The 13,323-nt window shown below is 46.6% G+C and overlaps 1 protein-coding gene across 2 annotated transcripts in view; it reads right to left on the reverse strand.

Annotated features, from left to right (window-relative positions):
• Nucleotides 1–13,323, reverse strand: part of thoc1 (THO complex 1) — a 33,734-nt gene that overhangs the window by 2,107 nt on the left and 18,304 nt on the right. The window contains exons 7-20 of one of the 2 annotated variants that reach the window (XM_060916380.1): nucleotides 9,749–9,844; nucleotides 6,367–6,449; nucleotides 6,172–6,239; nucleotides 5,982–6,090; nucleotides 5,605–5,739; nucleotides 5,402–5,502; nucleotides 5,226–5,292; nucleotides 2,808–2,858; nucleotides 2,530–2,600; nucleotides 2,294–2,389; nucleotides 2,051–2,116; nucleotides 1,823–1,906; nucleotides 211–358; nucleotides 49–130 (exon numbers count right to left, since the gene is read on the reverse strand). In XM_060916380.1, the coding sequence (XP_060772363.1) occupies nucleotides 49–130; nucleotides 211–358; nucleotides 1,823–1,906; nucleotides 2,051–2,116; nucleotides 2,294–2,389; nucleotides 2,530–2,600; nucleotides 2,808–2,858; nucleotides 5,226–5,292; nucleotides 5,402–5,502; nucleotides 5,605–5,739; nucleotides 5,982–6,090; nucleotides 6,172–6,239; nucleotides 6,367–6,449; nucleotides 9,749–9,844 (1,257 nt within the window). Of the gene's footprint in view, nucleotides 1–48; nucleotides 131–210; nucleotides 359–1,801; nucleotides 1,907–2,050; nucleotides 2,117–2,293; nucleotides 2,390–2,529; nucleotides 2,601–2,807; nucleotides 2,859–5,225; nucleotides 5,293–5,401; nucleotides 5,503–5,604; nucleotides 5,740–5,981; nucleotides 6,091–6,171; nucleotides 6,240–6,366; nucleotides 6,450–9,748; nucleotides 9,845–13,323 lie in introns of both variants that reach the window. The other variant, XM_060916371.1, reaches the window with a different exon arrangement.

Genomic DNA, 13,323 nt, shown 5'->3' on the forward strand with positions numbered 1-13,323 from the left:
TTTAGATTTGTCTGGATTAGGCGAAGGTGTGTGTTCGTTCATGCTCACTGTCATTGCTCTCCTTCAGCAGATTGTCTCCGTTCTCGTCCTCCTCCTCTCCTGTCTTTATCTCCTCAGAAGGGAGGTCCTTCTGTTACAAAAATAAATGAATAAACAAAAACACACAATATAAAAGATAACGTGTGTAGAAAAGTAAAACGTGTGACTCACGGGCAGCTCCTTGGCCAGTTTGATCACCATGTTCTCCAGATAATCCTCCAGACTCTTGAACTGCTGGTTGGTGGGCTGGAAGAAGTGCGGACTGCGGCGGGAGAGGAGACGGAGAGCCCGCCAGCCGTAATTTGAATTCCTCACCACCCTACACACACATTTTAACGGAATTATGGAATAATTTGCTCTGATAAATGCCCAAAGTGAGCAATGACGTGTCGATGATAACAGCATCATCAATGATAAATATTACAACACAATCCTGTGAACCATCACTGGCACAAGCCTGTTATTTATTGTTTGAATTTAAAAAGAACAAAGGAAAACAGCTGCACATGCAGGAAAAGAGAACGGATTGGGAGGAAGAAGAGAGAACTGACTAGAGACAGAGGCAGGAAAGGGAAAGAGAGCCGGGCAGGAAAGGGAAACTGGAAGGGGTCAGGAAAGGGAAGGATAGTAAACTGGAAGGGTCAGGAAAAAGAGCCAGGCAGGAAAGGGAAAGAAACTGGAAGGGTCAGGAAAAAGAGCCAGGCAGGAAAGGGAAAGAGAAACTGGAAGGGGCAGGAAAAAGAGCCAGGCAGGAAAGGGAAAGAGAAACTGGAAGGGGCAGGAAAAAGAGCCAGGCAGGAAAGGGAAAGAGAAACTGGAAGGGTCAGGAAAAAGAGCCAGGCAGGAAAGGGAAAGAAACTGGAAGGGTCAGGAAAAAGAGCCAGGCAGGAAAGGGAAAGAGAAACTGGAAGGGTCAGGAAAAAGAGCCAGGCAGGAAAGGGAAAGAGAAACTGGAAGGGTCAGGAAAAAGAGCCAGGCAGGAAAGGGAAACTGGAAGGGTCAGGAAAAAGAGCCAGGCAGGAAAGATAAACTGAAAGGGTCAGGAAAGAGAGCCGGGTAGGAAAGGGAAAGAGAAACTGGAAGGGTCAGGAAAGGGAAGGATAATAAACTGGAAGGGGCAGGAAAGGGAAGGATAATAAACTGGAAGGGGCAGGAAAGAGAGCCGGGCAGGAAAGGGAAAGAGAAACTGGAAGGGTCAGGAAAGGGAAGGATAATAAACTGGAAGGGTCAGGAAAAAGAGCCAGGCAGGAAAGGGAAGGATAGTAAACTGGAAGGGGCAGGAAAGGGAGAGAAACTGGAAGGGTCAGGAAAAAGAGCCAGGCAGGAAAGGGAAAGAGAAACTGGAAGGGTCAGGAAAAAGAGCCAGGCAGGAAAGGGAAAGAGAAACTGGAAGGGTCAGGAAAGGGAAGGATAATAAACTGGAAGGGGCAGGAAAGAGAGCCAGGGAGGAAAGGGAAAGCTAAACTGGAAGGGGCAGGAAAGGGAAGGATGATAAACTGGAAGGGGCAGGAAAAAGAGCCAGGCAGGAAAGGGAAAGAGAAACTGGAAGGGGCAGGAAAGGGAAAGAGAAACTGGAAGGGGCAGGAAAGGGAAAGAGCTGGATGGCATCATATAATATTCAAGTTTGAGATGATGTTTAATATAATTATCAAATGAAAGACTAACATCACAGAGGCTCAATATTCATAAAATTTGAATTAGAATTTCAGAAAATAATTAAATAATAAACCAATATCAGATCTCCATGACTGAAGTGCATTACATAATGAGCACGTGTGCGTACTTGTACTGATCCTCCACCATGTTGGCCGGGTCAGCCTGCTCAATGGCCTCCTCAAAAAACTCCTCCAGTGATGGCATGAACTCCCTTCAGTCACACACACACCAGATTATAAGCGGTTACTACAGTAACACAGTTATCCTGTGTATTTTATTGTTGAGATGATTAGGATTAAAAACGACCCATCTTCTCTACAGATGTAGGACAGTGTGTCAACATGAACACACACACCTGCTGTCGGACTTGCACGCCTCCATGTTGTCAGGATTGAGGTTCCACAGTCGTGTCAGTTCATCACTGAGATCCAGAGAACATGTGGATAATTATAATGGGCTTTTAACTATTTTCAGTAAACGGGATTGTTGCCAGTGAAAAGTCTGACCACTCTATCAGAAAATGATTTTACTTCTGCGATTGTCAGTAAATCTCTTGTAAATGATAAAGAACACAACAGATAAAAAGTTTGGTTCTTACTTGCCCATGAAGAGTTTGCGCTCTGGCCCTTTCCCCAGGAAGTCCTCGGGAGCTGCTCGCTTCCTGCTGGGCCGCTGAGGTTTAGCGTCTGTGGTTCTGAGAGAGAGAGAGAGAGAGAGAGAGAGAGATAGAGAGGAGTTCATGTTTAGCTTCATATTCACTGATAAGCAACTTCCACATGTTCTATCATGCTGAGAAATGACAACGTGAAAGCTTAAACATTTCCGAGACTCTACCTTTCCTTGACAAAGCTTGGACATCCCTCGTTCTTCCAGGCGTTCCAGTTTTCTTCTGTGTTTAGAATATGCTGTTGATTAATTCAGATAAACAAATTAGCACACCAGATTTATTTGAAGATTCCATGATTTCCTGGAACACACCAGTGGAATCAAATCATACGTCACCTCATGTCTGGAAAATACGATGCTAATTGAAAATTCCAGACCGTCATGCAGCAGTGTTATCTTTACATGAAGGTAAATAATTACAGATGAGGAGAGGAATGAGATCTTACCTCCACCATAGCAGCAAACTTCTCACCATCGGGGGGAGTTTCTCTGAGTAACTTTACAGGAAAAAAAACGCATTATGGGAGTACAGGTAAAGTACAGTATAGTATAGCTAGAGCTGTTAAAGGAATGACACACTGATAGATTGAAAACCATCCAGCCTGGTAGGAAAAACAGAAGGCCGGCCAGAAGTGGGGGAGAGAAAAGGAGGGGAGCACGGCCAGACAGGAGTAATGGAGGGGAGGGGAGCACGCCGGCCAGACAGGAATAGGGGAGGGGAGGGGAGGGGAGCACGCTGGCCAGACAGGAATAGGGGAGGGGAGGGGAGGGGAGGGGAGCACGCCGGCCAGACAGGAATAGGGGAGGGGAGGGGAGGGGAGCACGCCGGCCAGACAGGAGTAGGGGAGGGGAGGGGAGCACGCCGGCCAGACAGGAATAGGGGAGGGGAGCACGCTGGCCAGACAGGAATAGGGGAGGGGAGGGGAGGGGAGGGGAGCACGCCGGCCAGACAGGAATAGGGGAGGGGAGGGGAGGGGAGCACGCCGGCCAGACAGGAATAGGGGAGGGGAGGGGAGCACGCCGGCCAGACAGGAATAGGGGAGGGGAGGGGAGCACGCCGGCCAGACAGGAATAGGGGAGGGGAGGGGAGCACGCCGGCCAGACAGGAATAGGGGAGGGGAGGGGAGCACGCCGGCCAGACAGGAATAGGGGAGGGGAGGGGAGCACGCCGGCCAGACAGAAATAGGGGAGGGGAGGGGAGCACGCCGGCCAGACAGAAATAGGGGAGGGGAGGGGAGGGGAGGGGAGCACGCCGGCCAGACAGGAATAGGGGAGGGGAGGGGAGCACGCCGGCCAGACAGGAATAGGGGAGGGGAGGGGAGCACGCCGGCCAGACAGGAATAGGGGAGGGGAGGGGAGCACGCCGGCCAGACAGGAATAGGGGAGGGGAGGGGAGCACGCCGGCCAGACAGGAATAGGGGAGGGGAGGGGAGGGGAGCACGCCGGCCAGACAGGAATAGGGGAGGGGAGGGGAGCACGCCGGCCAGACAGGAATAGGGGAGAGGAGGGGAGCACGCCGGCCAGACAGGAATAGGGGAGGGGAGGGGAGCACGCCGGCCAGACAGGAATAGGGGAGGGGAGGGGAGCACGCCGGCCAGACAGGAATAGGGGAGGGGAGGGGAGGGGAGGGGAGGGGAGCACGCCGGCCAGACAGGAATAGGGGAGGGGAGCACGCCGGCCAGACAGGAATAGGGGAGGGGAGGGGAGGGGAGGGGAGGGGAGGGGAGCACGCCGGCCAGACAGGAATAGGGGAGGGGAGGGGAGGGGAGGGGAGCACGCCGGCCAGACAGGAATAGGGGAGGGGAGGGGAGGGGAGCACGCCAGCCAGACAGGAATAGGGGAGGGGAGGGGAGCACGCCAGCCAGACAGGAATAGGGGAGGGGAGGGGAGCACGCCGGCCAGACAGGAATAGGGGAGGGGAGGGGAGCACCCCGGCCAGACAGGAATAGGGGAGGGGAGGGGAGCACGCCGGCCAGACAGGAATAGGGGAGGGGAGGGGAGCACGCCGGCCAGACAGGAATAGGGGAGGGGAGGGGAGCACGCCGGCCAGACAGGAATAGGGGAGGGGAGGGGAGCACGCCGGCCAGACAGGAATAGGGGAGGGGAGGGGAGCACGCCGGCCAGACAGGAATAGGGGAGGGGAGGGGAGCACGCCGGCCAGACAGGAATAGGGGAGGGGAGGGGAGGGGAGGGGAGCACGCCGGCCAGACAGGAATAGGGGAGGGGAGGGGAGGGGAGGGGAGGGGAGCACGCCGGCCAGACAGGAATAGGGGAGGGGAGGGGAGCACGCCGGCCAGACAGGAATAGGGGAGGGGAGGGGAGCACGCCGGCCAGACAGGAATAGGGGAGGGGAGGGGAGCACGCCGGCCAGACAGGAATAGGGGAGGGGAGCACGCCGGCCAGACAGGAATAGGGGAGGGGAGGGGAGCACGCCGGCCAGACAGGAATAGGGGAGGGGAGGGGAGCACGCCGGCCAGACAGGAATAGGGGAGGGGAGGGGAGCACGCCGGCCAGACAGGAATAGGGGAGGGGAGGGGAGCACGCCGGCCAGACAGGAATAGGGGAGGGGAGGGGAGCACGCCGGCCAGACAGGAATAGGGGAGGGGAGGGGAGCACGCCGGCCAGACAGGAGTAGGGGAGGGGAGCACGCTGGCCTGCCGGCCAGACAGGAGTATGGGATGGGATGGGATGGGATGGGATGGGAGGGGAGCACGCTGGCCAGACAGGAGTAAGGGAGGGGAGGAGAGCACGCCGGCCAGACAGGAATAGATGGGGAGAAGAGAGCCAGACAGGAAGGTAAAGCCACACATACACACCTGCATATACGTTATATAGTAGAATAGTACTGACTCCACGACACTCACCTGATATACAAGCTTTGTAGTCTCCTCCATCCAGGATGTCTGATCATCATTGAGGACACAATTGGAGCTGAGCGAGAAAGAGAGAGAGAAGATATTTACTCAAACATTGCAACCAAATTAGCAAATTCTGTTCCGGATCATGTGACTGAGGCCTGTTAGTGCACTGAATTTCTCACCTTTTGAACTTGACCTGACCCCTGAGGTACTGGAAGAGGATGAGGTACTGCAGCAGGATGTGACGTCTAAAGTTACTGTCACTGAGCTGCAGGTCCATTAGCTATCCACACACACCCAACAGTTAGTCAGACCCTTCAGCAAGGTGTCTATGTTTCTGAATCATTATTTAGTCCCACTGTATATTGAAGACTACATGGTGTACCTTCTCACTGGTCAGGAATTTTGCAAAATAAACATGTTCGCCGCCGGCCGTATGCATCTCCTCCCGCTTCTTCCTGGAGGCCTGAGTGTCGTCCAACTTAAAGCTCTTAAACACTGCCAACGTCTCGTCGGAGTACTGGAGGGACAGAGGAACGCTGTATTAATACCGAACATACTACCAGACTCCATTATATCGAGCTGTGATCAGATCCTGAAGAGGGGAATGGAGTGAGGGCCAGATAACAAGAGAGGAACATACAGGAAGGATATGAGAACCAGAAGAGACGAAAAGTCACAGTCACATGATGTTATGTCATAATGTTAATCACCATAACCAAACACCCCCAACTACTCGGCGCAGGAAACGAGATACCGCACCTTAATGAAGGTAATCCAGGAGAACTTGTCGTAACACTGCACTGGGTTCCTGAAGTAATCCTGCAGCGTCCAGAACTTCCTGTACAGGTTGTAGTCTATTGGAATGGCACTAAACACACACAATTCAGTCAGGATGAACACAAAGGCAAGGTGGACACGATGTTGTCGAGATGCAGTAATCATTTCTCACCATGGAGCAGGTGTGTCTTCATCGCCCATTTCTCCTTCTTCCATCCCATCCTCTTTAACCTCAGAGCTCTGGGAGAAGATCAACAGATGCTCACAATTACTGTTCTCCTCATCAAGCCTTTCAAATCAATAATAAAGCTATGCTTTTCCATTTGACCGAATACACTTTAAAGAGTGTGTGTGTGTGTGTGTGTACCTGCTGTCCGAGTGTGCTTTCCTGCTCGTTCTTGTTAAACACCGTGATGTTCTCCAGGTTAAACTGACTCTGAAGGTTCAGACCTAAAGAAAGGAAGAGGCAGGTGTGAAGGATAAGAGTGGTATATTTATTACTGTTTTTATAACAATGTTGAAAAGCTTATAACCCCCACCAAGTTAAAGGGAGAGTTCGGGATTTTTGACATGAATCTGTATGGCATCCCCATCAATAGTGTCGTGCAAACACACTGACTTACCCCTGACAGCATCCTGTGAGTCCAGTTCTTGTCCAGACGAAAGTAGTCCGGCAAGTTTGTTGGGGTCACGAAAGTAAAACGTTTTTCGTCTCAAAACAGTACGTGTTCAAAAGAGTGATATATTTGCATCACAAAACCGTTGCCAAATAAAAAGTCAGACCTCGAAATCGCTTGGCACTATTTTCTCTCCCTCGGTATCACTGCGCGCTGCCGCCAGGTGACAGCCACGGCTGTTTCATTCATTGTTTTAGTGATGGGAATTTCGGCTCTTTTGGCTCTTCTTACTACAAGGAGCCGGCTCTTTCGGCTCCCAAACGGCTCCTGAGATTTTATTTTTGATTTAATTGCTGCAATTAACTAGTTAATTAATTACATTATTTATATTTTATCAATAGGATGTTTTCCATTTTATTTTTTAGTTTTTGTAGCCATTGTAAAGCTTTGTAAAGTATAGCAGTGTAACAATGTTCTAGCTGTAGAAATAAAACTTACTTACCAATTAATAAATTATTTTCTCACAAACATAATGCAAAACTGTGTTATATTACCAATATAAAATACACAGAAGACATCAACTGTTTATCCTTTATGGCTTTATTTCACACTCGACCTTGAACAAAATGCCACAAAATAAATTATGAAGTATAAATCAGGCCTAAGAAACTATGAAGCAAAGTTGGAAATTATTTTAACAAACGCAGAACAATGTGCAACAAAATATGTGGCACCTTGAGCGCATGTAAAAAGAGAAAAAAGTGCCGCACTCTGCTCCACCGGTAATGAGAAGCCGCTGGAACAGCAAATATGCTCCTGTTATAACCAGTGTTGGGCACGTTACTTTCAAAAAGTAATTAGTTATAGTTACTAGTTACTTTTCCCAAAAAGTAACTGAGTTAGTAATGGAGTTACTTTGTCATAAAAGTAACTAATTACCAGGGAAAGTAATTATTCCGTTACATTTTGTTCCCCCTCAAAAAAAAATCAAATTCAATTAGTGTAATCATAATAAAAGTGAATGTTAAATGTGTTTAATGACTGAAATGGACACTTAACAGAACCAGTTAGTAATGTTATCTACACTATATTAATATTTTTGTGGGACAATGTGAGATAAGACATCTATCAAATGTAATATATTTTTGTAGTTATTAAAATTATGTTACTAATTACTGGCCACTGACGAGGACAAACGCTTTGTTCCTCGACATAATGTGCATTGCACGTAAACACTCTTGCCTTTTATTTCAAGTAATGAAAAGTCCTGGCTGTATTTCCAGTGTGAAAGCGCAGTGCTGGGCTGACCGCTCGCCATCGCTGTCTCTTCTGATTGAAAGCGTGCGCAGTAGTGCAGTAGGCGTGGCCTACCTATGTATGTTGTCCAAATCTACTCTGATTGGCTTACTGTGCCGTTGTCTCGTGTCTCTCCGCCCCACACTAAAGCAGAGTAAAGAAAGGCTGAACGAGCAGCGTGCCAGATGAGAACAGCTTTAATAAAGTAACGCAGAGTATTTTATTGTAAGTAACGGGAACGGCGTTATAACGATGTAAAAAGTAATTAGTTAGATTACTCGTTACTAAAAAAAGTAACGCCGTTAGTAACGCCGTTTATTTCTAACGCCGTTATTCCCATCACTGGTTATAACGACTGCTGTCTCGTTGTATACCGCAGATTAATCTGGCCATGCCAAGGCGGTTGCCGACTGAACCTGTCAATTTATGAGCAACAATTTATATCATGAGCTTTAGGAATTCATGGCAACAAAACAATGATCATGGTTGTCAAATAGACAATCATCCTTCAGCTGAGCTGAACTCTGTCTCTCTCTCTCTCTCTCTCTCTGAGACACCTAAGGACAAAAAACTGATTCGGCTCCCACCGAAGAGCCGGCTCCCGTCGTTCACTTCAAAGAGCCGGCTCTTTGAACCGGATCGTTCGCGACCGACACATCACTACATTGTTTACTGCTAGCAAAGTTAGCGACAACATGTCTGACTACGACGGTGAAATGTGTGCGGAGATTCAGCCACATCTTTGTTGCTACAGCCTGGATAGTCGCAAGTGCGCACCATTTTCACAAATATATTATTGTATAGGTTATAGAAGGTGATAAATTTGTCGCTGTTCTTGCTCTCAAATTAGCTTGTTAGCGCCGCTGATCTGAACTCCTAATCACTGCCAAACAATGGGAAAGGTGTTGATTCCTGCGCAGATGTCAACATGACAGCGCGCAGTGATACCGAGGGAGAGAAAATAGTGCCAAGCGATTTCAAGGTCTGACTTTTTACTTGGCAACGGTTTTGTGATGCAAATATATCACTCTTTTGAACACATACTGTTTTGAGAAGAAAAACGTTTTACTTTCGTGACCCCGACAAACTTGCCGGACTACTTTCGTCTGGACCAAAACTGGACTCAGAGGATGCTGTCAGGGGTAAGTCAGTGTGTTTGCACGACACTATTGATGGGGATGCCATACAGATTCATGTCAAAAATCCCAAACTATCCTTTTAAACTACTGACAGTCCTAGCTCATTCTGCGTACAGGTTAACCCCACTGTCTTTAGTTGGAAGATGAAGCTCTGCCCACATCTCAAGTCTCTTGCAGACTGTGACAGGTTTTCTTCTAATATTGCCCTGGATTCAGTTCCATCCATCCATCTCACCCTCAACCCCGACCCTTTATCCTAATCCCTGTTGATTAAACATATCTGCATTATGATGCTACCACCACCACCACGCTTCACTCTGAGGTCTCATCAGTGTTTCAGTCTCCAACATGCCTTCTGGCAAACTCCACCACAGGACATCGTACGCTAGCTAGTGGCTGTTCCTCATCTCGTATGTGAGCTGTGGAGCTCCTCAGGTCCTTCAGAGATACTCTTGGCTGCTTCCTGTTTCTCTGACTAATCCCTTCATCACCCAGGCTTGTGGTGGACGGTCCGGATGTTCAGAGTTTGGGATAATCTTTTATTTATTTTTTTTTTAAATACACAAACGCTGATTGTTACTTTTCCAGATGTGGTGTGTTCTCTAATAAAAACACTGAGTTCTTCCAGGAGCAGGTGTATTTACTTTGAGATCACATAACACTAATTACACACAACTCAACCCTGAAGTCGAATCACCTGATTTCTCGGACAGAGGGAAGAGACGAGCAAGGAAAAGCTGAATCCTCCCACAGAACACTGTATTCTGGGATTTGGATAATCTGCGCAGGAGATCTGTGTGGACACACACACACACACACACACATATATATATGCATCCTACACATACACTAGTGCACTGAAAGTGTATTATGAGACACCACATCAGTAACGCCAAGGTCACACATAGCCGGTTGGTCCATGAGAACCGTGGCCGGGGCCACCGCGGCCATTCTGGTAGATTTTGGAGGTGAGCCGTCGCAATAAATTTGGGTGGAGTAAATATGCAAATGAAGCGAAGGAAGACGCCAATAAAACCATTAGTGGCAGTGACACATAGGCTTACAGCAATGATGGCATAATAGATGTGTCATGTTCATTATTAGGGGTGTGCAAAATTATCGATATGGCGATATATCGCGATACTTTGTCTTTGAAAAATTTGAATATCGATATTTTTTCAAATAATAAATCATGTTTCAGACGGGTTGTAAATCCAGTACGACTTCCGCACCTCCGCTCCGCGAGGTGTCGCTGTGCCGCTCCCTCACTGCAAGGCACTCTTCGTCTTCTCTTTTTTCCCCGGCGGTTGCAGTGAGGAAAAAAAACAGGCAAGCATGGCTGTTAACGTAAACCTAGAGACGCCGCCGCACTTTAAGGCAGATGTTTGGAGGCACTTTGGATTCCAAAGGAAAGGAGAAAAAAAAAAAAACAGTGAGCCGGTGTTCTGTAAAGTTATCCTACCTCTTGGATTTGTCCTACCAAGCCTACTGCGCATGCGCGAAATCCAGGAGGGTAGGAAAATTCAGCAGTAGTTTTGTCCACCGATCAGCTGGGCTGATTGAAAATCGGTGAGCATTTCACGCATTTGCCGATTTTTATGTTTTGTGCGTATTGTTTTGAATAATAAACCGGTCTGTATGAGAACTTGCTCATTCATGTGTTCTGCGCATGCGCAGTAGGCTTCGCGCATGCGCAGTAGGAGACAAATATGCCCACTGCACTTTTCAATGTGTTTCAGACAGTGTGTTGTTCCTGCAAAATAAGCACAAGTTAAATGTTCTCAAGTTTACAAAGAACAAATTGATATTAGTGTTAGCACTGAAATGTCTGTGCAGTCTGCAGTGCAAGTTTTAAGTTTTCATAAAACAGTTTGATTCTGCTTGTTAAGCAGCACTGATGTGTCCATGCTTACAGAAAAGTTGAGAATACTAGCACAGAAATGGGAATTTTCTGTATGTTGTAGTGAAGCAACTCTTGGTTTTGCCAGCAGTGGAATAGAGACAAATATATGTCTGGCGAGAGTGTGTAGTTATGTATGTGAAATGTAATTTTACAGTGGTCAATAAATTCTGATTTTCTTCAGTGACACAGATATCGTGATGTGGTTGAAATTTCTTGCGATATATCGATTATCGCAGAATCGCTGTACCGTGATATTATCGTTATCGTGGGCAAAATATCGCCATAGTATCGTATCGTGAGGTATCTGGTGATACCCAGCCCTATTCATTATGTCTTATTAAATCAAATAATTAATTTTCTTTTGTTACAGACATGTAAAAGCTTTTTTCCTTTACCTGACATGTTTCGACGGTGTAACTTCCGTCTTCATCAGAGGGACGCACAACAGAACACCACCACGTATGGCAAGTTTCGATCACGTGTCAATATCCACCATGGGCCATACACAAAGGCGCACAACAAGTGAAAACAAAAGAAAAGACAGACAACCCAAAAACAGGAAAGCAAAGCAGTAGTGACTCTACCGTATGTCAGAGGAGTTACAGAACAAATCCAAACATACAAACACCCGTGAAACCACACACACCCAGACATGCTAACCCTGTAGGATAGCAAACTGTAATGGTTTTGAGATATTTGTCCATGTCTACCAATGGCAGACATAATGCACGCAGAGTGTGCATGGGGGGGTTCCAAAGGAGGGTGCGCCCCCCTTTGGGCTCGGAAAATTTTATAAAATGCATTCAGAAATGGTGACCTCTGGTGGCTTTTTACAGTGAAAATAAAGGGCAATCAGTACCATTTGAATACTTATAATATTCTCATCTCATTATCTGTAGCCGCTTTATCCTGTTCTACAGGGTCGCAGGCGAGCTGGAGCCTATCCCAGCTGACTACGGGCGAAAGGCGGGGTACACCCTGGACAAGTCGCCAGGTCATACTTATAATATTAAATCATACAACTTCAGTTATTCTGTCAAAATTCAAAAATATTTGCAAATGAACATAAAAAAATACTGTTTTTTTTTTAGAATATATATTCTGAAAAGAAATCAAATGATTATCAAAAAATAACTGAAAACTTTATTCTATAACTTCAAGCAACGAGAAGTGTTTTCTCTCAAAAATGACAAATTACAATATAAAAATATCAGCAATTAACAAAACATTGGTTCAAACACAGTACATCTATTCCAGTTCTACGTGAATTTGATAGACAGGATCCCCATCATAACATTCTTCAGACCTTGATTAGCTAAAAAGCATGCAAACCTACTGTAAAACTTTCCACATTCATATATATAGAGTAAATTGAAAATGGAAAAATGCTTGAATCTCTGAGTACATATATAAATGAATCATAAATGAAAATCTAAAGATATACATATTAGGGCTGTAACAATATGCGTATCGAAATCGCGATACGCAGAGCCACGATCCGTATCGCGATACAAGAAGGCAGAATCGCGGTACACCCTTTCAAACTTCTCCTCAGCCCAAAAACAGAGGCGCTTCCAAACTTCAATTTATGAATACTTTACTTTTTATTTAAATTACATTTTAAACTTACTTAAATTACTTTTATTTTTTTATATCTATTAGTAAGTCGTTTTTTCGCCGACCTGCGACAATCTTCTGCGAGTCACGCAACGTCCACACTCGCCACTGGCAGAGCATTCATTTCTTTTAAGCGGTCGCCATTCTGGTTGCGACGCGGGGAGCGAATCTGTAAACAAGCAGCTCATTGGCTGGCTAGGTGTGCCACAAGCCAATCACAATCACTTGACCGGAAAGGCATGCAGTGTTGCCAGATTGGGCGGGTTTAGGTGCTTTTTGGCTGGTTTTGAACATATTTTGGGGTGGAAAACGTTAGCAATATCTGGCAACACTGAAGGCATGTCTGCTTGGGCGGAAGCCTTCTGCGGCAGTTACATTTTGACACGCGAGCAATGTTTCACCATAAAAATTCCGTAATTTCCATCTGTTTTCCGCGATCACAGAAAATCATTGGCCCTATGAGAGTGAGACAGTGAGAGAGCCACACCCCCAAAAAAAATCTTAACGGATTTACACGATTTGGAAAAATGACTTTTTCAGAACCGAAAAAAACAGAGCTTCCGGCTCAACAGTATTATTTTGAGAAATAAAACAGTCTTTGGATATACATTTGTTCATTTTTGCATACATATTACTCATTCTCTGCAGCGGTCTGAATTATTTGTTATTAAATAGTTAATGTAAGTAAGTAAATGTTAATAAGTCAAATTTACTACTTTAAAAAAACATTAAAAAAAAAAAAATCGTGGGTG

Source organism: Neoarius graeffei, chromosome 1 (assembly GCF_027579695.1).
Source record: "Neoarius graeffei isolate fNeoGra1 chromosome 1, fNeoGra1.pri, whole genome shotgun sequence".
Lineage (NCBI taxonomy): Eukaryota > Metazoa > Chordata > Actinopteri > Siluriformes > Ariidae > Neoarius > Neoarius graeffei.